The following is a 26,626-nucleotide window of genomic DNA, read 5'->3' on the forward strand; positions in this document are numbered from 1 at the left end:
AGTTGAATCCATATCCAACTCATCAAATCCAATCCGGGATGCGATCCATGGCAGATCCAATCATACAGGACTATTTGGGTCCAATTGGATCTTTGTGTGCCCAGATCTACTTTGAATAGCATGTTCTAATTTCTGAGATATTTTGTTTGTTTCTTAGAAATTGTATTTCTAAGTTTGATTCCATTTTGTATGTCCGGAATCATTTAAACTTTTATGTATTTCATTTCTGCTATTTTTTTTCTTTTTTTTTAGGTGCCAGGTTCTACAGATCCGAATAGTTTAAGTGCCCTATAGGATTGTTTTGTGGCACTAGAGGGTGTATGAGGTTGTTAGGGTAGTTTTCTTTTTTTCCACGTATTTTTCTTTTTGACAGAATCCACATTATAGCCAGTTTGGATCTTGCCCAAGATCCAAAAAATTTGGGACCCAGTTGGCACCACTTCATTTGGACAGCCAAGGACCCCAGTCAAACTCCAAGTTTGACTGGGAAAAAGTGCATGTGGCTATTGGGAGGCAACGATGACCATTTTCAAAAGGAGCACATGCATTGGGCAAGTGGGCGGCAACTTGGAGAAGCCCACCCCCCTTTTGTGAGTGATTGGTGTTGAAGGTGGCATCATCATTTCACCCTCTTGAGGGCTTAAGACCCTCATGGTGGTCAACCATGAGGGCTGGTGGTTGTTTTGAGAAAAAAAATTCAAAAATGGAGTGGAGAAGAAAGGTTTGAAGGTTGGAGATAGACCTGGTATTTTGGTTGTATCTCTATAGATACTAGTCCAAATTGCATGATCGTTAACTTGTTGAAAAGCTAAGATTCTGATCTACAAGTTTGGTTTTTACTACTTGACTTGATTTGGCTTGGTTAAGCAAATAAAGTCCATGACAAATTTCCTACTGACGACATTAAGGAAGTTTATGGGTGATAGGTTGTGAGGGGTCCTAGTGAGTGTTAGAAGAAAATGAAGAAGGTGAGTGTGTGAGTGAAAAGGACCTTTGGTGAGTGTGTTTTGGTTAAGAAGGAAGAAGACTGAACTGGTGAGGAGGACCATGGTTGCTGCAGCGGGAGGAGTTGGCGCATTCGAATCATCCTACATCATCTCTATTGACATCCACAAGCTTTGTTTGCCTTTTCAAACCCTTGTTCTTATATTTTGAACTTGTTACTTTTGATTCTCTCAACATGCAAGCACTTGACTTATGTTCATGAATGAAAGTTTGAGTTTTAAATTCATATGTTGTTTGAAAGTAGATTCCAACAATATGCAAAACTCATGATTGCTTACACTTTCATTTTCTATCAAAAATTGGTTTCCCGGTTCTGGAGTTGTCACAGACAACTCTAAAAAATCAACTATATCTGCTAAGATACGGATCTGATTCCAGTGTTCTTGGGCTTCTTAGAAATCTAAGACACTGACCTACAACATTGTTGTTGAGGTTGCGGCTCGATTGAGCAGGCAAGGTCTCAAAATATCTTTGTCAAGCAGTCGATCGAACAAAATCTGTCAGACCTTGTCCCGTCCAGAACACTATGAACAATGTTCCGTATTTTGGGGATTACTCATGATTCCCTCTATAAAAATTTGATCCATTTGATTTTGTAGAAAGCTAAGACATGGATCTAAATTTTTTATGTTTTACATTTTAATCGATTCAGCCTGCAAGTAGTCCAAAAAAATCTATCTTTCTGTACTTGTCTTAGGTCTGAATATAATATTCACTGTTATAGCATTCTGTGTATGGATTCTTAATTTTTGAATATCTGAATATGTACGATGTGAAATCAAAATCCAAAAGTTAGTCTGGTTAGCTAACATCCATCCATACAATAGTGAAGTTTGGGGTTTCTTTTGAAACCCTCATCTGCATGCCCGAATCCGAGGTGATTCACGTGGTCAACTAGAACCCCCTTTATGAGGTTAGTCTAGTTAACAACTAGTTCATCAGAGATTTTAAAATTCAGTAGAGGTGCGTAGGATTGCTCAAATTTTGTGAGTCATAGCTTTCTGGAAATTTTAGAATCTGACCTTTAGTTTATCTGTTGGGAGTTTTCACAAACTCTATCACCTAAAGAGTCAAAAACCTCTTTGAACAGGCTGTCCACCGAACCTGAAGAGCCTATCATAGATTTGACTATCAGTTCCGATTTTGAGTCCGTGGAGCAGACATTCCTGATCCAAATATAGTGATTTTGGATTCGTTGGAAAGGTGTGCAAGTCACGCACAACTTTGTTTTGGACCATCTCTGTCAAAACATAGTGCACGGGTCCCAAAAACCCTATTTTCTAGAGTCTTATTTGAACTCATTTTAGTGAAAAAGCTTCCACATGTATTAAGATCTATTTGGATCTTGGATTGTGAATCAGTGCATACCGAGTCCACATCAGTTAGTTTTGAGAAAATGTGCAAAAAGAATAAAAATGAGAAAATGCTTGAAAAATTAGTTTATTTTGCAATTTAGTTCAAAGTTTATCAATTGTAAATAATTTAGAAGGTTAAGTTCGAAAAATAATGAAAAAAAATGTGTTTAGAATAGGTTTAGTTTTAGTTTTAATAAAAGATAGTGAAATAGAGGTTTTTAGCAAATAAGTTTTGTTTAGAAGTAAAGTTTTTAAAAATTTCTGGAAATTATTGGAGTTGTGGTAATTTTACCACAATCCATTTTAAAAGCCCACGTAGAAGAGGGAAAGGGTGTCTTCCCCCTTGCAACGCCCCTCTTTCCTTCCCGTTCCTCTCTAACTGGATCTCTCTCTCTCCTTTCTCTTCCTTTCCACTCTTTTCTCTTCCTCTCTTCTTTCCTTTCCCCTTTTCCTTCTTATTTGGAGCATATCAACGGTGGTGCAAACGATGGAGGCCACTCTGTTTTCCCAACCAAGACTATAAGTCCATCATTTTCCCCTTCTTCCTCATCTTCTCCTTCTTCCCTCTTCTCTTCTTTCAGTTCATGCTTTAGGATTAGTTTGATTTGATTAAAAACAAAAAAAAATAGATTAAGCCTCTTCTGCTATAATTAGTTTTAACATTTTTTTTTATTTTCATTTCAGCATTCTAGCATTCAATGATTTCATGTTTTAGCATTTTTGCATTTTTCATTTTTGTTTTTGTTAGCATATGCGTGTTTTGATTATGCTACATTCCATTTCTTTTATTTTGTTTCATTTTTCAGTTCTGTGATTATTGTTTCATTTCCTTTGCATCATTCTATTCTTTGCATCGCACATTGCATCTCATGTTTTCTGCATTGCATTGATCCATCCTCTGCAGAGCGTAGCATCACGACACACAACATCGTCCGATCATCTGTTGCATCTTCAACATCATATCTGATTTAGCATTTTTGCATATGCATTATTTTCACAGCAGATTCTGATCTGCATTCTGTATCCAGCTCTGATTTACAGTCTCATCAATTGCATTCATATGTATGTTTTGATTTCATTGTATGTTGTTGTTTCACCTTCATTCAACATCGTGTTTCCCTCTTTTCCTATTTAACCTGCACAACATCCCTGCATTGGCATCTCTGCATTCATTTATTTTGTATTCAACACATTTTGTGTTTTAAGTCAGCATATCATCTGTTGTAATTTGTTTGATCTACATCGTCATTCCATTAGCAAATCTATCATTAACACACGATCATGAAAAGAGTAGCAGATCTAATCTGCGGTGAATCTATGCATTCGAGTCTGCTGTGAAGCTATCAACAATTCAAATTTGCAGTGATCTTTGCAACTTATGTACACTCTAATCATCTTTTCACAACCGAGCATCAACTGGGCCTGATTCTGTCATCTACACTCATTTGTTTAGATTCAACACCGCATTTGTCCTGTGCATTCATTTCATATGTGTTGTAGCATCACTTCATCATAATCATCCTCTGCACTATTGTTAATTCATTGCATTCCATTAGTAGAATTGAGTTGCAATTGGATCATCTGCATCGGTTCACTAAAGCTTAGGATTTGCATTTCTGCACTTTCGTCACTTTATTCACCATCATGTCTGATTTGCTTTTCAGCACACTGCCGGGATATCTGTATAGTTCATGTCATACATTGTGATGCATCATTTCTGTAATCGCATATGCATTTTTCTCGTATGTTTTGAGTTTCATGTTATTCATCTCATATTCTAGAGTTTGTTGCTTTCACGTTGCTGCATTTTCAATTTTACATTCATCTCATATTCATCTTATGCTTTCAATTTTTTTACTGTTTTTATTTCTTTTATACTCTAGCATTTAGGGTTTAATTTTGCATTCATTCCATTACATTCTCAAGTTTGTATGTGTAGTTAGTACACTTTTCGTTTTAGCATATTTATCATTCATTTATTGCACTTATTTTCTTGCTTACGTAGTCTATTTGCATTTTGTGTAGTGTCCTTTACTTAGTTCTATCATATTCTAGCAGTTAGTTCATTTCTGCATTTACGTTCTTTGTAGCATAGGTGTTAGTTTTCCTTTTATGCTACTTGTGTGTTCGTGTTGTGCAGGAAGGAGTGGAGTAGAAGCAAGCAAGTGATACATTGAGCACACATTTGACACGCGACACAAGGCACGAGTGCATAAGACACTTGTTTTCTTTTAGAATTAGGAATTTAATTCAATTTTTGGGTTTGTAATAAAATCATTTTAAACCCTCTGCCTAAGGTAAACATTTGATGTAATAGCTAAGTAGTTTTATTTTCTTGTACTTTTCCATTTTGGGCAATAAAGCGTAGTTTAGTTGCATGTTTGAATACAAGTACCCCCCGTTCCCTGAGATCGACCAGGACTCCACCACTCGTGCAAGCCGGTTTTATTTTTGGTGTATGGCTTTCACGTTGCTTTCATTTAAAAATATTTTCAAAAATCATCTTACAAAATAAAGACATCAAATTTTGGCACCGTTGTCGAGGAACGGCGAAATACGAGTATTCACTTTATTGCCTATTTGTTCGTTCATATATTTTTAGGATTGTTAGTTTACTTTTCAGTTATTACTTAGGATTGTTAGTTTACATTCCTGCATATTTTTTAGGATTGCTAGTTTATTTTCACATTTAGGTTTTAGAACCACGTGTTTGCACAACGTAGAGAACAATTTACTTTTTCTGCACAACCCACCTATAGGATAGCCTTAGAGGTGACTGCGCACGATTGGTATCGTGCTCTTAGTTTGCTTTTCACAAATTCTCTGCTGAGTGCAAGTGTGTGATGTTTGTTTGCTTCTTGTTTTTAGAATTTGTTTTTGTTTACTCGCTTTGTGGTTTGCGTGGTTTGGCCGCTAGCGTGTTAGTTAGGTAGAAAACTCAAAGTTAGGATGTTTGCTGCATCGGTCTACTTCGAGGTGTATGCAAGGGCAATGCTCGCTTGACCCCAAGCTTGTCGAGCCAATCAAGGACCCCAAGTCTATTATTAGGAGAGCCTAGAGAGTTGCAACCATGGCTGACGATCAACAGATGATTCGTCCTCTTAGGGAGTACTTCATGCCCAACACTTACACTCCTGCATCCTGTATCACGAGACCTGATGTACAAGCGAGTCATTTTGAGATTAAGGTCAGTGTGATCCGGATGCTACCTTCGTTTTATGGCCTTAGCAATGAAGACCCATATCGTCATCTTGATGAATTCTTTGAGATTTGCTCGACAGTGCAAATCAACAACTTTGGAGACGATGCTATGAGGTTGACATTATTTATGTTCTCCCTCAAGGATAAAGCCAAGCAATGGCTAAAGGCTCTCGATACAGTTCAGATTACCACTTGGGAAGGAATGCAACGTGAATTCCTTAAAAAGTACTTCTCAATTGGTAAGACAAATCAGTTTCGTAAAGTCATAATCGATTTTTCTCAGATTGAGGAAGAACAATTTCACAAAACTTAGGAGAGGATGAGAGATCTTCTCTTCAAGTGTCTTCACCACCAGGTGCCCCGTTGGCAACTGATGTAGTACTTTTATGATGGCCTGACCGAGAAGGACAGACAAATGGTTGATTCGTCATGTGGGATCACTTTCATGCTCAAGAGTGAGGATGAAGCTTGGTCTTTATTTGAGACCTTGAGTGAAAACGTGATGCATCATGCCTTGTCTTCACAGCTCGATAAGACCTTATTTGTGTCTAGTGGTCCTAAGAAAATTGGGATTTCCGAAGTAGGGTCCGAGTGTAATTTGCAAACCAAGGTCGACCTGTTGACTAGGAAATTAAATCAATTCCTAGCCAATGCTTCGCGAAGTCTAGTAGGAAGAGTGTGTGAGCTATGTGCTAGCCCTGCACATTGTGTTTTTGAGTGTTCGACAACACCGCTTTATCTTGATTCGTTCAGGAGCAGGTGAATGTTGCCCAAGGTTTCGATAGACCCGTGCATGATCATTTTGCACCCACATATAACCCAGGATGGCGAAACCAACCCATGAGCCCTCTCAGACACAACATAGACATAGTATTTTTTCACAAGGTTACTCGCGTCTAATAGTTCCACAGGTCCACCCCCAGTATAGTCTGCCTTCTCTTTAGGAGCCCACATCATGCATATCATTTCGGAAGAAGATGTTAGAGGTCTTTTCTGACATCAAGGTCACTCTTTGTTCGAACACACAGTCAATAGCCAAGCTAGAGACTCAAATGTGACAGTTGGCTGAGGCCTTCAGCAGGCAAAGCGAGGGGCGCCTATCTAGTTAGTCTGTTGTCATCCCAAAGGGAGAGGATTCCATGTCATTTGACATGCACCCCACATATTCACACCATGAGCAGGTCAAATCTGTTATATCTCTTCAGAGTGAGAAAGCATATCACCCCATTCAGAGATCAACTGATGAGCCCATTATTATACCTACTGACCAGTCGATCTCCTTCATTAGGCCTCAAAAGAAGAGGCAAGACCCACAACTTCCACAATCATCATATATTCACCGAGTCCCAGTCTCCCAGGCATTAGGGCAGCCGATTGCTTTTGGCAAGCAAGAGGTGCATATGCAAAAGATGCTTGACCTAGTCAAGCAGGATCACAACCACTTCTTGTTTGATTACATATATAGATAGTCAATCGGTCCTAAACTCTCCTTTTGAGAGTAGTCTCCCAAAGGAGACTATTCTCCGTCCTTCCTGTAGCGAGAGTCATGATATCACTTTTAGGGGTAGAGTGGGCGGGAACATAGTGCGTAGTGTCATAAATGACACTCTTTTTCTCAGAGAGCCCGATTGAGCTCGACTTCATGTCCATTGATCTCATAGACGATGAAGGGTTTTTCTAGGGATCCGTCTGGCTGGAGACGTCAAACTTAGCGTTTTATGGGAGGCAACCCATATGTTGTATATTATTAGATTTTCTCTTAGCATTTGTAGATTTCCTTAGGTTTTACCTTTTCTGTTTCATTCATGAGTTTTTATGTCATGTCATATGCATATTTTCTTCTGTGTAGTCGTAGAACGTGTATTTATATTTCATGTCAGGTTATTCTACTTTTTTTCCTCATTTATTATGTCTCATGTGCATTCACGTAGTTTTATATAAGCATGGGGGAGTGCCACTGGAACAATGTCATTCAAGCATGGGGAAGGGTGTAGTTTGCACACTCTGATATTTTTTTTGATGTTCTTGCATATTTTTTTACATCTTTCATGAAAAGTAGGTTTTTAAAGAAAGAGTTTTAACTTATATGAATGTTATTTCAAATCTAATATTTTTAGAGGAATTTTAAACCCCACAAAAAATCCTTTCTGACATGGATCTAGAAATTATGGTTGTTTATGTGGATTTTGAAGAAATGACGATAGATGCATGTTAGAGTTTATTTTGAATCACAAATATGAATATGCACAATTTTATTTTTGAAAAACTAAGCAAATAAACAAAAGCGCAAAAAAAAACTCAAAAGTAAAAAGAGCATGCATTAGGTTGTTTAGATAATTTCACAATCCCTAGTAGATGGGACTTAGATGCAAGTTGAAGCGTTTGAGTTTCATTTCAAAAAAAGAGTGGGAATCGTTGTGATCCTTAGTAGCTTAGAACATACACAAGTTGAAGTGTTTGAGTCTCATGTCAAAAAGGTAAATGAAGAAAGTCACTTTTGTGTACTAGTCAATATCCTTGGCATACATTGAAAAAGTATGAAAGATATTGGCATTGCGCAGGGCATAAAAGCAGACCATACGCAAGTCATAAAATATAAATAAGTGCACAAAAAGAAAAAACATAAAAAATTGAAAATCAAGAAAAGAAAAAAGCTTAAAAAGAAAAAGTTCACTGCTTAGAAGTATGATTGAGAAAACCTGTGTAGAAAACATATGAGTGAGGATAAGTAAATAATAACTTATTTTTATTTGATTTTTCAAGAATAAAACATAAATAATTATGATATTTAGAAAAATGAAAGAAATTTCTTTATTCTGTGGTGGTATATAAAAGACTCCAATTATGTTTTGATTTTTCAATAACAAAAAATATTTGTAAAAGCAAAGTCTTAAATTACCTACTCTTTGTGATGATGTGTAATATTATGCATACATGATAGGGATGTTTATGGGTAGCATCACTGCAAACCTTCACAAGACCTCATTCGTCCACTGGTGTAACCCAGGGGTTGAAAGGGCTTGTTGCATATGCTAAATGCAATCGTGATTCCTACGAAAGTGAGTTAGTTGATAGTTCGTGTTTCTTGCATTTTTCTAGTTTGCGCGAGGACTAGCAAAAGATAAGCATGGAGGTATTTGATCATGCATACATTTTAGGGTTTAATTCATATTAAACTATGCATGATTTCATAGAAAAATGCATTAAAAACCCAAGTTTATTATTAGTTTCGAGAAAATGTGCAAAAATAATAAAAATTGGAAAATGCTTGGAAAATCAATTTATTTTGCAATTTAGTTCAAAGTTTATCAATTGTAAACAATTTAGAAGGTTAATTTTGAAAAATAATGAAAAAAATGCGTTTAGAATAGGTTTAGTTTTAGTTTTAATAAAAGATAGTGAAATAGAGGTTTTTAGCAAATAAGTTTTGTTTAGAAGTAAAGTTTTTAGAATTTTCTAGAAATTATTGGAGTTATGGTAATTTTACCACAATTCATTTTAAAAGCCTACGTAGAAGAGGGAAAGGGTGTCTTCCCCCTTGCAACGCCCCTCTTTCCTTCCCCTTCCTCTTGGCTCTCTCTCTCTTCTTCCTCTTCTTTGCCTCTCTTTTCTTTTCCTCTCTTCTTTCCTTTCCCCTTTTCCTTCTTCTCCGGTGGAGCAGCATACCGGCGATGGTGCAAACGGTGGAGGCCACCCTCTTTTCCCAACCAAGACCGTAAGTAGATCATTTTCCCCATTCTTCCTCATCTTCTCCTTCTTCCCTCTTCTCCTCTTTCGGTTCATGCTTTAGGATTAGTTTGATTTGATTAAAAATAGAAAAAAAATTAGATTAAGCCTCTTCTACTGTAATTAGTTTTAACTTTTTTTTTCATTTCAGCATTCTAGCATTCAACGATTTCACGTTTTAGCATTTTAGCATTTTTCGTTTTTGTTTTTGTTAGCATATGCGTGTTTTGATTATGCTACATTTCATTTCTTTTATTTTGTTTCATTTATGCAATTCTATGATTCATGTTTCATTTCCTCTACATCAATCTAATCTTTGCATCACACATTGCATCTCATGGTTTCGACATTGCATTGATCCATCCTCTGCACAGCGTAGCATCATGGTACATAACATCCTCCGATCATCTGTTGCATCTTCAACATCATAGCTGATTTAGCATTTTTGCATCTGCATTATTTTCACAACAGATTCTGATATGCATTCTGTATCCAGCTCTGATTTACATTCTCATCAATTGCATTCATCTGTATGTTTTGATTTCATCATATGTTGGTGTTTCACCTTCATTCATCATCGTGTTTTCCTCTTTTCCTGTTTAACATGAATAACATCCCTGCATCGACATCCTTGCATTCATTTGTTTTGTATTCAACACGTTTTGTGTTTTAAGTCATAGCATATCATCTGTTCTAATTTGCTTGATCTACATCGCCATTCCATTAGCAAATCTATCATTAACACACGATCATGAAAAGAGTAGCATATCTAATCTGCGGTGAATCTATGCATTCGAGTCTGCTGTGAAGCTATCAACAATTCAAATTTGCAGTGATCTTTGCAACTTATGTACACTCTAATCATCTTTTCACAACCGAGCATCAACTGGGCCTGATTCTGTCATCTACACTCATTTGTTTAGATTCAACACCGCATTTGTCCTGTGCATTCATTTCATATGTGTTGTAGCATCACTTCATCATAATCATCCTCTGCACTATTGTTAATTCATTGCATTCCATTAGTAGATTTGAGTTGCAATTGGATCATCTGCATTGGTTCACTAAAGCTTAGGATTTGCATTCCTGCACTTTCGTCACTTTATTCACCATCATGTCTGATTTGCTTTTCAGCACACCGTCGGGATATCTGTATAGTTCATGTCATACATTGTGATGCATTACTACATAGTGGCATTTCCTTTATATTGTTTAGTTTAGCTAGCTTATGCTTTGTTTTTATTTCTGTAATCGCATATGCATTTTTCTCGTATGTTTTGAGTTTCATGTTATTCATCTCATATTCTAGAGTTTGTTGCTTTCACGTTGCTGCATTTTCAATTTTACATTCATCTCATATTCATCTTATGCTTTCAATTTTTTTACTGTTTTTATTTCTTTTATACTCTAGCATTTAGGGTTTAATTTTGCATTCATTCCATTACATTCTCAAGTTTGTATGTGTAGTTAGTACACTTTTTATTTTAGCACATTTAGCATTCATTTAGTGCACTTATTTTCTTGCTTACGTAGTCTATTTGCATTTCGTGTAGTGTCCTTTACTTAGTTCTATCATATTCTAGAGGTTAGTTCATTTCCGCAATTGCGTTCTTTGTAGCATAGGTGTTAGTTTTCCTTTTGTGTTGCTTGTGTGCTCGTATTGTGCAGAAAGGCATGGAGTGGAAGCAAGCAAGTGATACGTTGAGCATGCATTCAACACACGACACGAGGCACGAGTGTAGAAGACACTTTTGTTTTCTTTTAGAATTAGGAATTTAATTTAATTTTTGGGTTTGTAATAAAATCATTTTAAACCCTCTGCGTAGGGTAAACATTTGATGTAATAGCTAAGTAGTTTTATTTTCTCGTACTTTTCCATTTTGGGCAATAAAGCATAGTTTAGTTGCGTGTTTGAATACAAGTATCCCCCATTCCCTGAGATCGACCAAGGGTCCATTTACAATGAATTAATTCAAATGTTAAAATGAGTAAACTTAAGCTAGAAGAAAGCATATTCTAAGTAAAACCTAACTAAGGATAGATAACATAGGCGCCTAACCCTCTTGAATGTGGCCTAGATGGATGTGAGATATCTTGGACTAACCCTAAAGGTGTTACCTAAAAATGGGTTAGGCCAAAGAAGATGATACCTAAGGTTAATTAGGTGTTATCTATCCTTAGTTGGATTTGACTTAGAATATATATTTTTCTAGCTTAAGTTTACTCGTTTTAGCAATTAAATTAATTCAACCTTATAAATGGTGATGGTTGTTAATTCCTCATCCTTGGCCGATATATATGGTCAGCCCTTTGTTATTGGTATCAAGAATGAAAATTAAATAGAAATCCCCTCTCTTTCCTTGGGTGTGTCCCAGTCTCTCTCTTTCTCTCACCTACCTATATTTTTTGTTCTTTTCTCTATGTTTTCTATATTTTTTTGTGTTTTCAAAGAAAACTTTATAAAACTATGGGAGAAATAAGGGTTTTTGAAATATTTTGTAAAAGTTGAAATTTTTACAAAAGAAGGGTTTTATGAGAATACAGGGTTAATCTTCGAGAATTTCTTCAGAAAATAGGTATGGATCCAGAGTTTTGGAAAAATATTCAAGTTTTTGGATCTTGAATCGAGGAACAGAGAGTAGTGGATCCAAATGGATCCCGAATGGACTGTCTGCGCCATTTAGAAAATTATTTTGTATTTTTATAATTTTTGCTTTGAAAATTGGGTAACAGGGCTCAGAATCGGATTTTGATGTCAGATCCAGATTCGAAATTGGGTTAGATATAGAAAATAGATTTGGATTTCAGTGAATCCAAGAAATAAAAGAAATTTGGATCAAAACTGACTCAATTGTTCAGAAAATTGAGGCTAGGGGCAAAAAGAGATTTTTTAATAATTTTTAAAAAATTTGGGGTGTTCATAGGGAGTTACTGTAAACATCCCAAATTTTCACCCTCATTCATAAACACCTACCTCTCGTTACTAGGACCCGCTCTCTAAACCTTTCAGGGAACCAGTTGATCAACATATGAGCTAGGGCTATTTAGAGCCCAAATTCTGCTTCAAATCGGAATGTTTTGGATTCAATCCTTATTTTGGCTCAATTTCAATTGTCAGTTCTCATCCTCATATAAGAATCTCCAAATTCTTTGTCTCTGCCAGGGATCCGGGATTCCAAGTCCCTCATCCAGGGTCTACATTCCATGTGTCATTGCATATCACTGCAAGCATTTGGCATATCATCTCATATTATTTCATGGCATTGCATGTCATTATATTCCATTATCGAGATCCAACACTCCTATGTTCAAAATATTGAATCCAGATTCGAGTTTTAAAGCTTTTCTTACAAAATCAAAGTCAAAACCTGGGTTTTAAATCAACATTTTGCCATTTGCCAACCCACAGGATCTTATATTTAAAAGTGTTTTCTTATAAAACAATCTGGGTTCATTTTAAACTTAATTTCAATCCTCAGATGAGACCCATTTAGGTGGTGTCGCTTCTGGATTACTTCACTTGTCAAATTTCTCAAAATTTTCAGTCTCCTAGTTGAATCAGGACTCTGTCTTTTCATCTTTTTAAGCATTTTCAAAACTCTATTTTGATTTTAAACCAAGCACAGTCTTATCATTTGTCTATTTCTGTCATTTTGGCCAAAATCCCAGAGTCCTAGTTGGATCAAGACTCTTTTTCCAAAGTCCCAGTCGGATCAGAACTCTACCTTTTACTACCATTTTACCTATTTTTGAGAAAATCTTTCAAAATCCTTCATTTTGACCAAAAATCTAGAGTCTCAGCCGAATTAAGACTCTTTCTCAGAATCCTAATCGAATATGGACTCTACTTCAATTTCATCATTTACTTCTGTTCTTCAACTGTTTTCAAAAACCTTCTCATCTAATTTTCAAAAGAGCCAAAATTTCAGAGTCTCAGTCAGATTAGGACTCTTCCTCAGAGTTTTAGTCGGATTAGGACTCTATCTTTCATCGTTATTTTTACCGGTTTTCAACCAATTTCTTCAAAACCTTTCAAAAGGAGTCAAAACTCGAAGTTTTAGTCGAACCAGGACTCTTTTTCCAGAGTCCCAGTTGGATCAGGACTTTGACCCTGATTTCAACTTTGAGAGAATCTTTTAAAAATCTCCTCATTTATCTCTTCAGAAACCAAAAATGCTATACTTCTATCACAGGGTTTCAAAATTTTGAGATTCTATCCTAGAGTCCTGATCGAATTAGGACTCTATCCCAGAGACTTAATCAAATCAGGACTTTATCCCGAGTTCATTTTCTCACTTTATTTTTACTGGTTTTCAAAAGTTTTTTTTGAAGTCTCATTATCTATTTTCTTGAAAATAAAAAATTCTCAGAGACCTAGTCGAATTAGGACTCTTTCTCAGAGTCCTAGTCAGATCAGGACTCTGAACCAGACTTCAATTTTCACCTGTTTTCAAAATCCTCTCGTTTGTTTTCTCAAAAATCTAAAATTTTAAGAGTCCTGGTCGAATTAGGACTCTGTCCCCAGAGTCCTAGTTGGATCAGAGCTCTGTTCTGATTTCACTGATTGTTGCCATTTTCATGGGTTTTCGCAAATTCTTTCATCTATTTTTCAGAAAAGACCCAAAATCTAGAGTTTTAGTCCAATTAGGACTCTGTCTCAGAGTCCTAATCTGATCAGGACTCTGTTCTGAATCTTATTCCTACCTTCATTTTCTCCATTTGTTTTTCCAAAATTGATCTATTTTGCAGAGTTTTGGTTGATTCAAGACTCTATTTCAGAGTTCCAGTTGAGTTAGGACTCTAACCCTGACTGTATTTTCTGGCATATTTTCACCAGTTCTGATAAAATCTTTCAAAAACTCCTTCATTTGGATTTCAAAAATCTAAAATCTTAGAGTTCTAATTGGTTCAGGACTCTGGTCCAGAGTTTCAGTTCGCTTAGAACTCTACTTTCAAAAGTTTTGAATTTCATCTATTGATTTTAACTCCTTTTTAAAGCCTTTTTCAGTCTTCATTCCAAATTTTTCAAAACCCTGATGTGGGGCCCACTCAGTTGGTGTCATATCTAGAGGAGTTCTAACCTAGTTAGGACTCTATATCATTTCAAAACTTTCAATTTCAAGTCTACTTCTGAATCTCTTTTGAAAAACCTCTCATTTTCAAGTTTTAAAATCATTTCTGAAAATTCAAGTGGGACCCACTCGGGGTGGCGCCACATTTGCAGAAGTCAGGGTTAGACTAGAGTTAGTTAGTGTCCTAGTTAGATTAGAAGTTTAGAAGAGTCAAAACTAATTTCAAAAATCTATTTTATTTAGGTTTTTAACTAGTAGTTTTTAAAAGTTTTAAATTAAAGTTTTAAAAACCGATGTGGGCCCACACTAGGTGGCACCACTTTTGGAAGTCTTTTAGGTTAATTAGAGGTCTAGCTACTTGTTAAATTATTTAGTTAGGGTTAGGGGTAGGATAGTAATCCTCTACAAAAATCGCCCCCCACTAATTGCTTTAGATAGAGTTTTAGAAGCACTAAACTTTCTAAAATGGTTAGACCTAAAAATTTCTATTTAAAGAGCCCATAGGGGGGTTCAACCCCTATTCTCTCTCTCTTTGATTTCTTGGAGATTCTTTCTCATCCTAGCACCCTCTTCCTCCTCCATTGTTGCAGCAACCTCCAAGGTAGGTCTCCTATACTTTATTCTATTGTTTTCATTAATATTTTATGCTCTTTTTCTTAGTTTCCACAATTGCCACCCCTCCCTTGTTGGATTTATGCATGGATCATCATCAAGAACCTTAAAATTGGTTCAAGAAGATGATCTAACTCTGTTTTACTGTGTTTTCTAGGATTCTAATCCGTTATAATCATTTATAAATACGTTTTTTGTGTTTTTAACCAACGAAATATGAGATTCGCCCGTTAAATGGGCTAAATCCATATTTTCAAAGGGTAAATCAAATTCAACCATGGATTCCCTGTATTTTTTTTATTTTCTCGTTATATTAGTGTTATTTTTACATGTTCTAGCATCTATTTCAATTTTGTTATACTATTTACATATTTATTTTTGTTATTTTTCATGTTTAAATCATAGTCTTTAGGATTTTATTAGATATTCGTACGTTTTGATTCTAGGTCTGTAGAAATCATGCTATTTGGTGTTTAAATCTTTGGTAGAAAATTCTATTTTTTTTTATGGTTGGCCCATGGATTTGTCAGATATTTTTGGGTTCAGGAACCCTGTCAGAAAAATACAAATTTGAACCGTGATTCCTGTTTCTTAAAATCGCTATTGATATTTATGTGTAACTTGCAGATGTGATATTTTTGTCATACAAGGTTCAATTTTCAATCCGTAAACTGCAGTAGCTTTGTATTAGTGTCTATTATTTGATATAATTTTCTTATATTTTTATGTTTCTGTCTGCTATTTGTTTCCCTGTCAGAAGGTAGGATCAACTTCTCAGAACTCGTTATGCTTCATTAAAACCCTAATTCAACTTGTGTCAATCGTATCTCCCTAACCAGAATTTCGATTGATAATCTGTAAATAGAGAACTCTTTATCTATATTTATGCTATTCATTGATAAAATTTCAGAATTTTTGAATGAAGTTTGCTATTTTTCTCTATGCCCGAAACAGGAAGCACCCGTTTTAGTATATTTTATATTCGTTAAATTCAAGCACTGATTGCCGAAACAATATCTCCCTAACCATAGATGATTTGTCTGATCTGTAAAATGGAAAATCTTTGTTTTTATGTCTATTATTCATATATAAAATTTTATGAATGTCCATGGCGATTTGACCCCTAATTTGGGTCTAACACTATGACAGATACATGCCCACTGGTAAAAATAGCATATTTTAGGATTTTTGTGCAATTTTTGTATTTGAATAATGTCAAAAATAAATTTTTATGATTTCTGTTTAATTTTAGGGTTATGTAGATAGTCAATTTTAATATTTGAATAATGTCAAAAATAATTTTTTATGATTTCTGTTTAATTTTAGGGTTATGTAGATAGTCAATTTTTGTATTTGAATAATGTCAAATTTTTTATCAATTTTTATGATAAAATGCTCAAATCAACACCAATTTGGGCATGTAGATAGTCAATTTTAATACCCTCAAAATGAGAAACATCAAGGTTGAATCCAATTTAATAGGTGAGACACTTCAGCCAAAATTTTTATTAAAACAATAATAACGTTGTTCAGAGCGTCTAACCCTATGGGTCCAATCTAATAAGATTAAATTCATATCCAAAATCCATAGTAAAAAATCATTTACTTTCTTGTGTAGTCCACATATTTTAAATTTTACAAATATTCCTGTAATATTCTTCATAACTTGAGACTTAATTTCATAATAATTTAAAATCAAGAAAATCAAGAAAATCAAGAAAAACAAGAATTTTAAGAAAACCAAAAAATTTCACTCATGTCATTGATACACATAAAGTTCATCATTTATTCATTTTAATTGCTAAAGAAGAAATCTCGGGTTTTACACATTACCTTTATGGGTCCTACCTAGGTCTGGACAATCCTCACTGCTTGCAAGGAAACGCGTGTGGATCCTAGAGCTCAGATCCACACCATTTTATGAAATTTGGAACATAACAATGGGATTCAAAGAGTGAGAGAACTTTAATTTTTTCATTCATGCTCAATAAGTGAAATACAAGGCCTTTATATAGACATAGGGGGCCTCATTAATCCATTTCACAAGAGTCATAAAATATTAAAATTCTCTTATTTTGGTTAAGTCTCCTTGACTCCAAGTTGACTAAGCTATTTATGGAATTTTGACCTCTAAAAATAGCCTAGCTCATTATCACCACTTTTTCATTCTTAGTACCTTTATAACCATCCTTAAAGAGGGTTTCACACCCCTCTAGCCTAGCTAAAAAAAAGGGGATGCCACTGAGTGGGCCCCACCAAGCCAAGCTGCCCTAGTCTACTTTGTCCTTAGATTCAGGTCTACCCAACCTGCAACACCTAGAGAGATAGAAGTAGAAATCGCTTCATCAAGCCAAGCTGATATAATAGGTGAAGGAAGTGCCACACCCTTTCATAGCACCTCCAATCTAGGATGGGGTCTATCTCTATTAGGTTCATTGAATGTGGATAATTGAATGGGTATATTAAATGTGGTTTTGCATAACAATCCATTGAAATCTAGAATCCAAATCCATGATAATCTAATCGAACCTAGATCATGTCTAAAGATTCAAACAACAATTGAATTTAGATCAAATCCAAATATCTGAAGGATACTTAGATCTAGATCAAATCCAATGATCATTTAGGTCAGATATAGATTCAATCAAAATCTGTTTTGACAATAAAACTGTTTTGACCTTAACTTTCGATCTGAATGTTCAATTGAGATGTTTTTGGTTTGTTTAAAAGTTTTTTATCTCTATTTTAATTCTTGTTTTAAATATGAGCTTAAATACATCATTTTTTAGGCCAAAAATGCATTTATAGTAGATCCAATCATTTTAGACATAAAAGATTGATGTTTCAATGAAATAATCCTTTGGATAAAAACACAATATTATGATTGGTTAAAATTGGGGTGTCTAGTGAAAAAGTTGAAACTAATGGATTTTTGGTTGTGTGATATCCAAGAATCAACCCGGTTTTATTTCTTGATTGATGAGAAATTAGTGTTTTAATATCATGTTTTCTTTTTGGTTATCTAGGTTGTCATGTGACGGAGTTTCAATTTAGGGAACTGAGGCAATTAAACCCAATGACATCTTGATGGCAGTAATAGGTGGAATTTAATTTTGTGATTTAGATAAAAGGTGGTACAAAAATCTTGGATCTACAATCCATTCTTGTATGTGTAATACATGGATCATAGGGATAGACAATAAAGTCTATGAATGAGACTATTGTGAAGATACTTTATATGTTGAAGTGAATGTGGAGTGTTACTGCAGCTCTAGAAATGTCTTACTTGTTGAGATGTATATCATGTACCTACCACAAAAAAATTGTCTACTTGCTTACTATTTATGGTTACAAGTTTTAGACATATTTATTTTAATGTAGTGGAAGATTTATTTGTTTGCAAACAAATCTAAATCTGCTAGATTTAATAGGAAGTTGATGTTATTATGTTCACGTGTTTGATTAGGGTGCAATGTTAGTTTTTAGTAAGCATGAACATTTTAGGAGTTTCTTAATTTATTATCAAGCGTAAATTTACATGGTATAAAACCTCATAACAAAGTTTGTAAAAAGATTCTTTTAAAGTATAATCAACTCAAATTATTTGATTTTGTGGTGATATATGAGATTCGATATCTATGCTTCAACTCATGAGGGTAACAATATGTTTTGATCAGATATTTAAAATGATCTTTCAAACTTTCTATATTTGAAATCTATAAGGATTGAACATTTTGAGGCTGAGTTATTGATTCAAATCATGCAAGGAAATTTTGAAAATTGAAATCATATGATAAAAATTTAAGGTAAGAAATTATCATGATTTTCAAGTTTTAAAGGGAAATTTTAAATTGCAAGAAAAGTCCATTATATTTAATTAGTGAAAAAATAGTTTGGTTCCTATTAAGTATTTATGTGTCATTTTGAAAAATGAGTTTGATGCATTCCATTTGGGCATATTTAAAAGGTAGTGTGTTTTATGATATTAACATGAAATTCTTCAAATGTTATGTATTTTGAGAAATGCATTATTTGCATATATGTTTGTGATATGTTGATCATGAGTAACAATGTGGATTGCAAAATTTCTTTTCACCAAAATTTTACAAGAAATTCATGAGATTTATTGTTTTAATATATAGTGTTTAACTATATAATCATGCAAGTGGACCACAATCCCATTGCATTGAAAAGAATTTGAGAAAATCTAATTTGTTAATTTTAATCTATTACTATGCAACATTAACCTAGAGTTATGTTATCAATTTACACGGGAAGAAATAAATGCCAACTAGAGTGTATGTTTTATTATTGTCTATGTTATCATTAAGTTGAGTTGATGAACTAGTAATTCAAGTAAAAGCATTATAAATACTATATATTGAGCCTGGAAGAATTTTGAAAATTCAAGATTATTGGACATGACATGGGAGAATATCTATTCTACCTAAAAAGTACAATGACGAGAATTGAATTTTTGATTCCAAAGATGTGCATATGAGTGGATGAATTTTTAGCCTTAGCTTTATGCTTAAGAATCCAAGAAGCAAAATAAAATTAACCACTCAACAATATGAGTATAATTGGTATGAACTGACTTTTCTTAGGATATAAGCCACCTGCTATGGCTAAGAATTATCATAGTCAAGAAAATATATAAAGGCGAGTATTATCCAATGGAAATCTATACTTATAAGTCTAAAACACTAAGTGAATGATTACTCAAAGAGTGGTTTTAGTTAATTATGAAAATTATGCCAAAACTTAGGAAATCCACTTATGAAAGGCCTTTCATGAAAAGTTTATCTAAAGAACATCTGAGAGAATGGGATTAAAATCTATCAACAAAATTACCCATGATGGTGTAACCCAATCAAGTGACTTGAGTTACTTGAATTCTTGGTTCAATGAAAAAAACAGAAGTGAGTGGAGTAATTGGATGAACACTAAAATATATGTGAAGATAGAGAGCATATTCGTCCCATTATGATGTAAGTGCTCAAACTTTTGTGTTAAGAACAAGTCTAAAGACTCTTAGTGAAATCTATAGGCCAAATTAGCTAAACTGTTTCGAACAAATTTTCACTTTTGACAAACTCACCTATATATAAGTGTGAAAGTGTGGGTCACCTTCTTTGCACTCAAGAAACACAATATTGCATAAGACCCTAAACATATTTAGCTTATATATATTCATAACACATGGTTACTTAAGAGGAATATGTGTATAAATAGGCATAGGATGTCCACAATAGAGACTAAGTTCAAAGCTTAACTACTTGGTTTCTGAAATAATATATATCCCATACACACTAATTAAAAGTTCAAACCCTAAAGATATCTTCATTTACGTATTCATGAGTAGCTTTAAATTTTTATGTTCATAATTTTGATCCATGCAGGGATTGTTGTTGTTTTGGTTCAAAATTATGCATTTTACACCAAGAATTTTGGCTTAATACTCACTTTTTTGCCTAAGTTTTTGGTAAATGATGGTTGGAGCTAAATGCGTATTTTATGAAAGTTGCCTAGTCCCATATTCATCATGTTTAAGAAATCCAAAGGGTTTAAATATCATAGACGTGACTTTAAGGGCAAGGCCTTTGGGGGGGTATGTTAATTGAACATTAGACTTTGGACTTAGATTTGGATTTGGCTCGGCTTGGCTTAGTTCGGTTTATTCTTATTTTTGGTTTGTTTGGTTTGACTTTGACCGTTGACTATCTTTTTACTACTTTGAACCAACTAAATAGGGTAGGTAAAACCTTTTTAAAAGAATTTTATTGCCTAATGTTTTTGGAGGCCTGACCGACCCATCAAGGGTCCATTGTGACACATTCTGAGTGCAGCACCACCTGGCCCTAATGGCTAGCCCAATGTCTTGGACGTTAGTGGGTGCATGCAGCCCGTTTGAGTCTTTGTGGGAGCATACAAAATGTATTGTTAACCAGTTGTTGAACCCAAGTCTATATATGTCCTCGTTGATTCATAGTCTCTCTCTCTCTTCTCTTGGCAGTTGAAACCTTTTCTCTTCTTGTTTTTTCTTCTACTGCCTTCTCCTCCTATCTTTCTTTTTAGGGTTCCTCAAGGTATCCTTGTTGTAGTGGTTAGTCATCTTAGTGTGAAAGATGATCAGCATAGCAAGAGTAGATGTGAACTTAGTTGTATCCCAGAAGAGAAGTTGCAAAGTTTCCTTCTGCACCCGGGTTTTTACACGGAGGGCCAACTTTTGCTTTTAAGAGAGTGCTATTGATGTACGCCTCCAGGCCAAAATGGATAAAAAATTGCAGGAAGTTGCTCAGGTCATGTCTATCTTCGCAAAGGATGCTGCTTAGGTCATGTTTGTCATTGCCAAGTATGTCCCTCTGATCGTGTTAGTTTCCAACACAACCAAGTGCAAATAGTCTATGCCATGTTTGGTGAAATACAATAAATGGTATTACAGGAAGTTAGACATGCCCCCTGCTGTTTACTTCTCTAATAAAACCTAGTACTAAATGAATATATAGAGCTCTCTAGCTTATATACAAGTGTGTAAAAGCCCTAGCGCGTTTTACTTCGAATAGAAAACCTCTCCGAAGCTACTTGCGGGTTCTAATAAACAAGCAGAAGGAAAGAAGCACTCCAAACAAGCACACACAACCCCACATGATGAAAGTCTTTTGGAAGCAACGCATGCCTAAACAAATTCCAGTATCGTCACCTTCTCTGTCATACAAAACAGAGGCCACATAACCAAAAAAGAAAGACCCCAAGGGAATGTTAGTGACGACGAGACTGTGGTTGAGGCTAAAGTTCTTGGTTCCAAAGAGCTCAGGGGTTGCAGACAGCGCTATGGAGGTGAGGGCTCCCGTGCACACTCCAAGAATGGCAGTGCTTGCGTATAGGCAGATGCTGGCAGAGCTGCTCGCAAGCAAGAAGAAGGCTACCACCATGGGCACCATCAGTGTCCCCATCCATATTGGCCTCCGCAGATTAAGCTTGGTCCTGTATTCATGATTCAAAAAAAAAAGTTAATGCTAAGGTTGCTCCTCAGTCACGAGTGTAACTACTAAAACCAAAAGAGAGAGAGAGAGAGAGAGAGAGAGAGGTAACTCTTGAAGTCGGGCATTTCTTTTTCGGCCAACGTGGGGACGACAAAAAAAAAGAATTGAGATCAGGTGAATTGTGATTGCAACTTTAATTGTGCGGCTGTGTCTGATCACCTGCCATCTGAAGTTGGGCCCTCCAACTGATAGGATATATCTCAAAGATGGTGGGTGATTAGGTGCAGCGCACACAAAAAGTTGGGTGCCATTTTACTTTTCTAAAATTAATAGGTGATAATTTTTGGGATGGCAATTGAAAGGGAAAATTATGACTATTGATGGTCCTCTCTCACCATAGTCGATGGTGTATAATAAAAGAGAAATGCTATACGGAACCCTGGGTGTCTGTTTTTCGCTGACCATTTATCTACTTTTGCCAAGTGGATGGCTCCCAAAGAACAAGAACAATATGACAGGTGACTTACCAATGTTATATATTTTCCATTAAATGCTGCAGTAAACGGGAGAGAGAAAGGTTTTGCTGTAATACAGATATGCCACGTCTCAACCACAGCTTTGACCAAAACCCACATATGCAGTACCCAAGTTTGACTCGCACTAGTTTTACTCAAATTGTAACCTACTCTCATTGTCTGCAACCTATCTTGCTTAATGTGCGTGGAAACTGGAAGGTCCAATATAAAGACACTTGGTGAGTCTGATTTGTAGGGCTTTGTCCAAGTTACATAACTTGGTCCCCACACCCACTTTCATTCAACTTGTATCCATTGTTGAATCGCAACTGGGTGCCTATCTAGTTCAGTCAGGTATGCATAGCATCTCTCCTTTTCTTTTTAAATTTTTTTATTATGAAGGAATCTGACGAATAAATAAATAAACAGGAATAATCGAAACAGAGAGGACTGAGGAGGATGAAAGAGAATGTCAAAAGGCTTACTTGGAAGCGTAGTAGTCCACGATTGAGGGCATAAGACGACCAAAGAAACCAAAGGAAGACGACAACGATACCAAGCTTGATGTCAAGTGACCGCGGGACTCCGCAATTTGTCCCAGGTTATTGAGAAAAACCAACCCAAGGGTTGGCCCGAACAAGTACACCATGAAATACAACCAAAAGTTCATGCTCCTCAGTAGCTCTTTTACTGCAAACCCAACTTCCTCTTTGTCATTCACCCCACCACTTTCAGCCATCCCTTCCTCTTCATCAGTATCTCTTCCCTCGGCCACATTATCAAGGTTGCCTAGCTCACCCTCATTTACACTGTAATCGAACACCCTTACATCTCTTCCATTCCACTTCTCTTGTAGTACTTCTCTTAATGCAATCGCTACAGGCAACATCAAAGGTGCCATCATCAAGGTGATCAATCCCAAGGTAAAAACCTTAGGTGATATATGACCTCCTATGCTTCCAACCACAGCATAGATCCCGGTCGCAACCGCAACCAAAAGCATAACCACAAATCCTTGACTCGTGGTCTGAAGCTGAGGCTTTTCGCAAGTGCTGAACCTCCTTACAAATGGTGCAACTAAAATGCTCACTCCAACGGGTGCCACTGAATTGAGCAAGAGGTAGGCTCCCTTGCTGTACCTTGCTGGAAAAAACACGTCAGCAACCGTAGTGTACATCTTTGCGCTCAACCCGACATAGCTCGTTGACAAGGTAAGCGCGATCCGGCAATCGACCAAAAAGTTTTGCATGGTTGCTATGTAGCAAACAGTGTTGATCCAGCATATGCTGTTCCCGGCCAACATGTTGAGCACAAAGACCTGCCAGTATGCTAGAGAGATCTCATTAGCTACAAAGAGGTATTGGAATCCATAACCCGTTAGGCCGAGTGTTGCTCCAATGAAGAGCACGAGCCATAGAGGGAGACGTTTAGTGGCGACACCCGCAATCCAGCCGAGAAGCTTCCCGGCATCAGACGAGACGGCGAGGTTGTTTAGCTGGACTTGGGAGATGGAGAGGAGATGCTTAAGTTGCGAAGAGTACGCAGGGAAGTCTGAGTTTGTGCCGTTAATGGTTTGAAGCCAAATGATGCCTACTAAGCTGAGCCATTTTAGTGCAGTAGCAGAAGGGAGTGAGTTCATTTTGGGCTTCAACGAGTTCAAACGGTTTGGTAGAAATTATACTGTTGTTGCTCATCGGTAACCGACTCTGATGGAAGTGATTATCAATGAGAACTGATGAATGCTGTGGCTGTGAGACGGTAATGTGGTCTTCCTATGGCCACCGTTTAGGAATTTACAATTAATAAGTTTGAGTCTGAGAACCACCTAGAATATTTGAAGGCGATCGCTGTTTAAAAACGTAAGGCTCATTTTTTTTGGGAAAAGTGGTTAGGTGGAGATACAATAATTATTTTTGGTGGCCTGTTTCTCGCCCTTGTTCTTCATGTCACTATACAATCACAGCTTGCTTGCACATATTGCTTTCACTTGTTCAATTACTTTTATCTTTAAAAGGAGACAGATTATCAATAGAGGTGAAAAATTAAGTAATCATCTCGGTATTTTCAACAAGAAAGATGGATTGCATTTGTACATTGCAGGATTGGGCTTCTCAAAGGAAGTCGTTTGGGCAACAGTCTGAAGGAGGCTAGCAAAAGAGAAAGTTTCATCGGAAGCACAAGTTCACCCACCTACCACGAAGCCATTTATGCGTACAGATGGCAAGCAACAGCCTAAGCATCAGCCCAAGCAACAAACTACTAAGGAGGAGTGTTGTACGAGGTGTACTCGTATCCATGACAGCAAGCCTTGCCCTACTGCATTTGCCACCTACCATTACTAAGACAAAAGTGAACATTTTGTTCAGGCTTGCTTTAAAAAGCAAAATGATGAGAGGAGTGCAGTCGAGCATAAAGCGAAGGGTAAGCAGCAAAGCAAACAGCAGAAGAAAGCACCTAGTTGTGTTTAGGCAGCTTCTTGGATTGACCATCATGACACTGATCTGGTCCAAGATACCATTCTGGTGGCGGGTCGAGCCGCTTTGATATTGTTTGATAATTATGCTATTCACTCTTTTATCTCTACTCGATTTGCTTGTCAGTTACAGTTGCCTGTAAAATCCTTAAAGCATGTGCTAGATCACTACAAGAAAAATATTATTTAGCGACGGAAATTTGCGACGGAAATAATTTGTTGCAAAGTTGCAATGGATTAGCGAGAAAAAACTATTCATCCCTAAAATTGGAATTAGTTGCAAATTTTACGACGGAAAAATTCTATCGCAAACGCCATCACAAATTTGCGATGAAAGAATTTTGTCTCATACTTCATCGCTACTTCGCGACGGATGAGCGACACCATTCTTTCTATCGCAAATTTGTGACGACATTTGCGATAGAATTTTGCCGTTGCTAATCTGTCACTAAATTTCTCATAAAACCCTAATGCGAGCCCCCCTTTTTTTCCCTGGGAGTTGATTTGCCCTTTAACAAAAATCAAATTTGAACAATATCAGTCAACTCTTCAAAAATCACGAATCAACTCAACTAAAAATGAGTCGACTCTTCAAAAATAATGAATCAACTCAACTAAAAATGAGTCGACTCAACTTAGTCTATGAGTTGACTCTCCAAATTTTGAGTTGATCCACTCGGAAGTAGAGGCCAACCCAACTCCATGAGAGTTGACTCTCAGGAATTATGAGTTGACCCTCAGGTCTTTTTAAGAGAATGTGATGCAACAAGGGTCGACTCTTGTGCTTTACAGAGCCGATAAGCTCTTCCAAAATACCAAAATTTCTTATTGAAACACTACCCATCAGTGGTTCAATATGCTAAAAACATGCATTATTGGTCATGGAGAATGATGTATAAAAATTACTACATTTTAAAACTTTAAACATACTTTTTCCCAAGAATCATCATCTTAGATTCAAAGGACAACATGCTCATATTACCCAACATGACAAAAACTGAATTTCAAATCATGGATTAAACTACAAACATTCAATTTTTCAAATAATCTCCTTTTCTATCATGATTTCTTTAAAATGCTTAATAAGAAATCGTCTACATGTTGCATACTTCTTAAGAATCACATAAGCAAGGCATTAGACCTTTCTGGAACATGCGAGAACATCGAAAATGCAATCCAAAATTTGTTTAAGATACCCCCATTTGCAAAAACTCCTCAAGGTATAAAAACTCCCCCAATTAGTGGGTTCAACAATTAAATCCCTAATCCTTGCAACAAACTTAGCAAGGGCTTGAGAGGAGTAAAAGAATGAAGGTGAGTGAGAGGGAGTAAGCACGAATGTGTTCTCAGTTTGGCATGACGAGTTATGTGTAAAGAGTTGTTGAGTTAACTCTAATAGAACCCTTATTTAAACCCCACCAAAACTCTTTTTTATTTATTAAAAAGAAGGGTCAATGTGACAAGTAATGAGAGAAAGGGTGAGGTCACTTGACTTCACCTTTACACTTGTTATCTCTCTGAAAAGCCATATTTGCCCTTAATAAAAATTGTATCCCTTATATGTCCTTTGTCTACCAAATTTGCAATTTTTAGCAAATTTAATAACAAGACTGTCATTTTTTTATAAACCAATATCTTTTTAAGAAATTTCTTCTTTATCTCTACAATGAAAATACCCCAA

General features: G+C 35.9%; 1 protein-coding gene across 1 annotated transcript; it reads right to left on the reverse strand.

Annotated features, from left to right (window-relative positions):
- Nucleotides 1-21,354: 21,354 nt before the first annotated feature.
- LOC149845795 (Major facilitator superfamily protein) lies at nucleotides 21,355-24,111 on the reverse strand. The gene is made up of 2 exons (XM_089997739.1): nucleotides 22,958-24,111; nucleotides 21,355-21,958 (listed from the first exon to the last, which is right to left on the reverse strand). The coding sequence occupies exons 1-2, from the start codon at nucleotides 24,109-24,111 to the stop codon at nucleotides 21,553-21,555; spliced, it is 1,560 nt and encodes a 519-aa protein (XP_089853865.1). The 3' UTR covers nucleotides 21,355-21,552.
- Between the last annotated feature and the right edge of the window lie 2,515 nt (nucleotides 24,112-26,626).

This window comes from Nuphar pumila, chromosome 2 (assembly GCF_984573655.1).
Source record: "Nuphar pumila chromosome 2, dmNupPumi1.hap1.1, whole genome shotgun sequence".
NCBI lineage: Eukaryota > Viridiplantae > Streptophyta > Magnoliopsida > Nymphaeales > Nymphaeaceae > Nuphar > Nuphar pumila.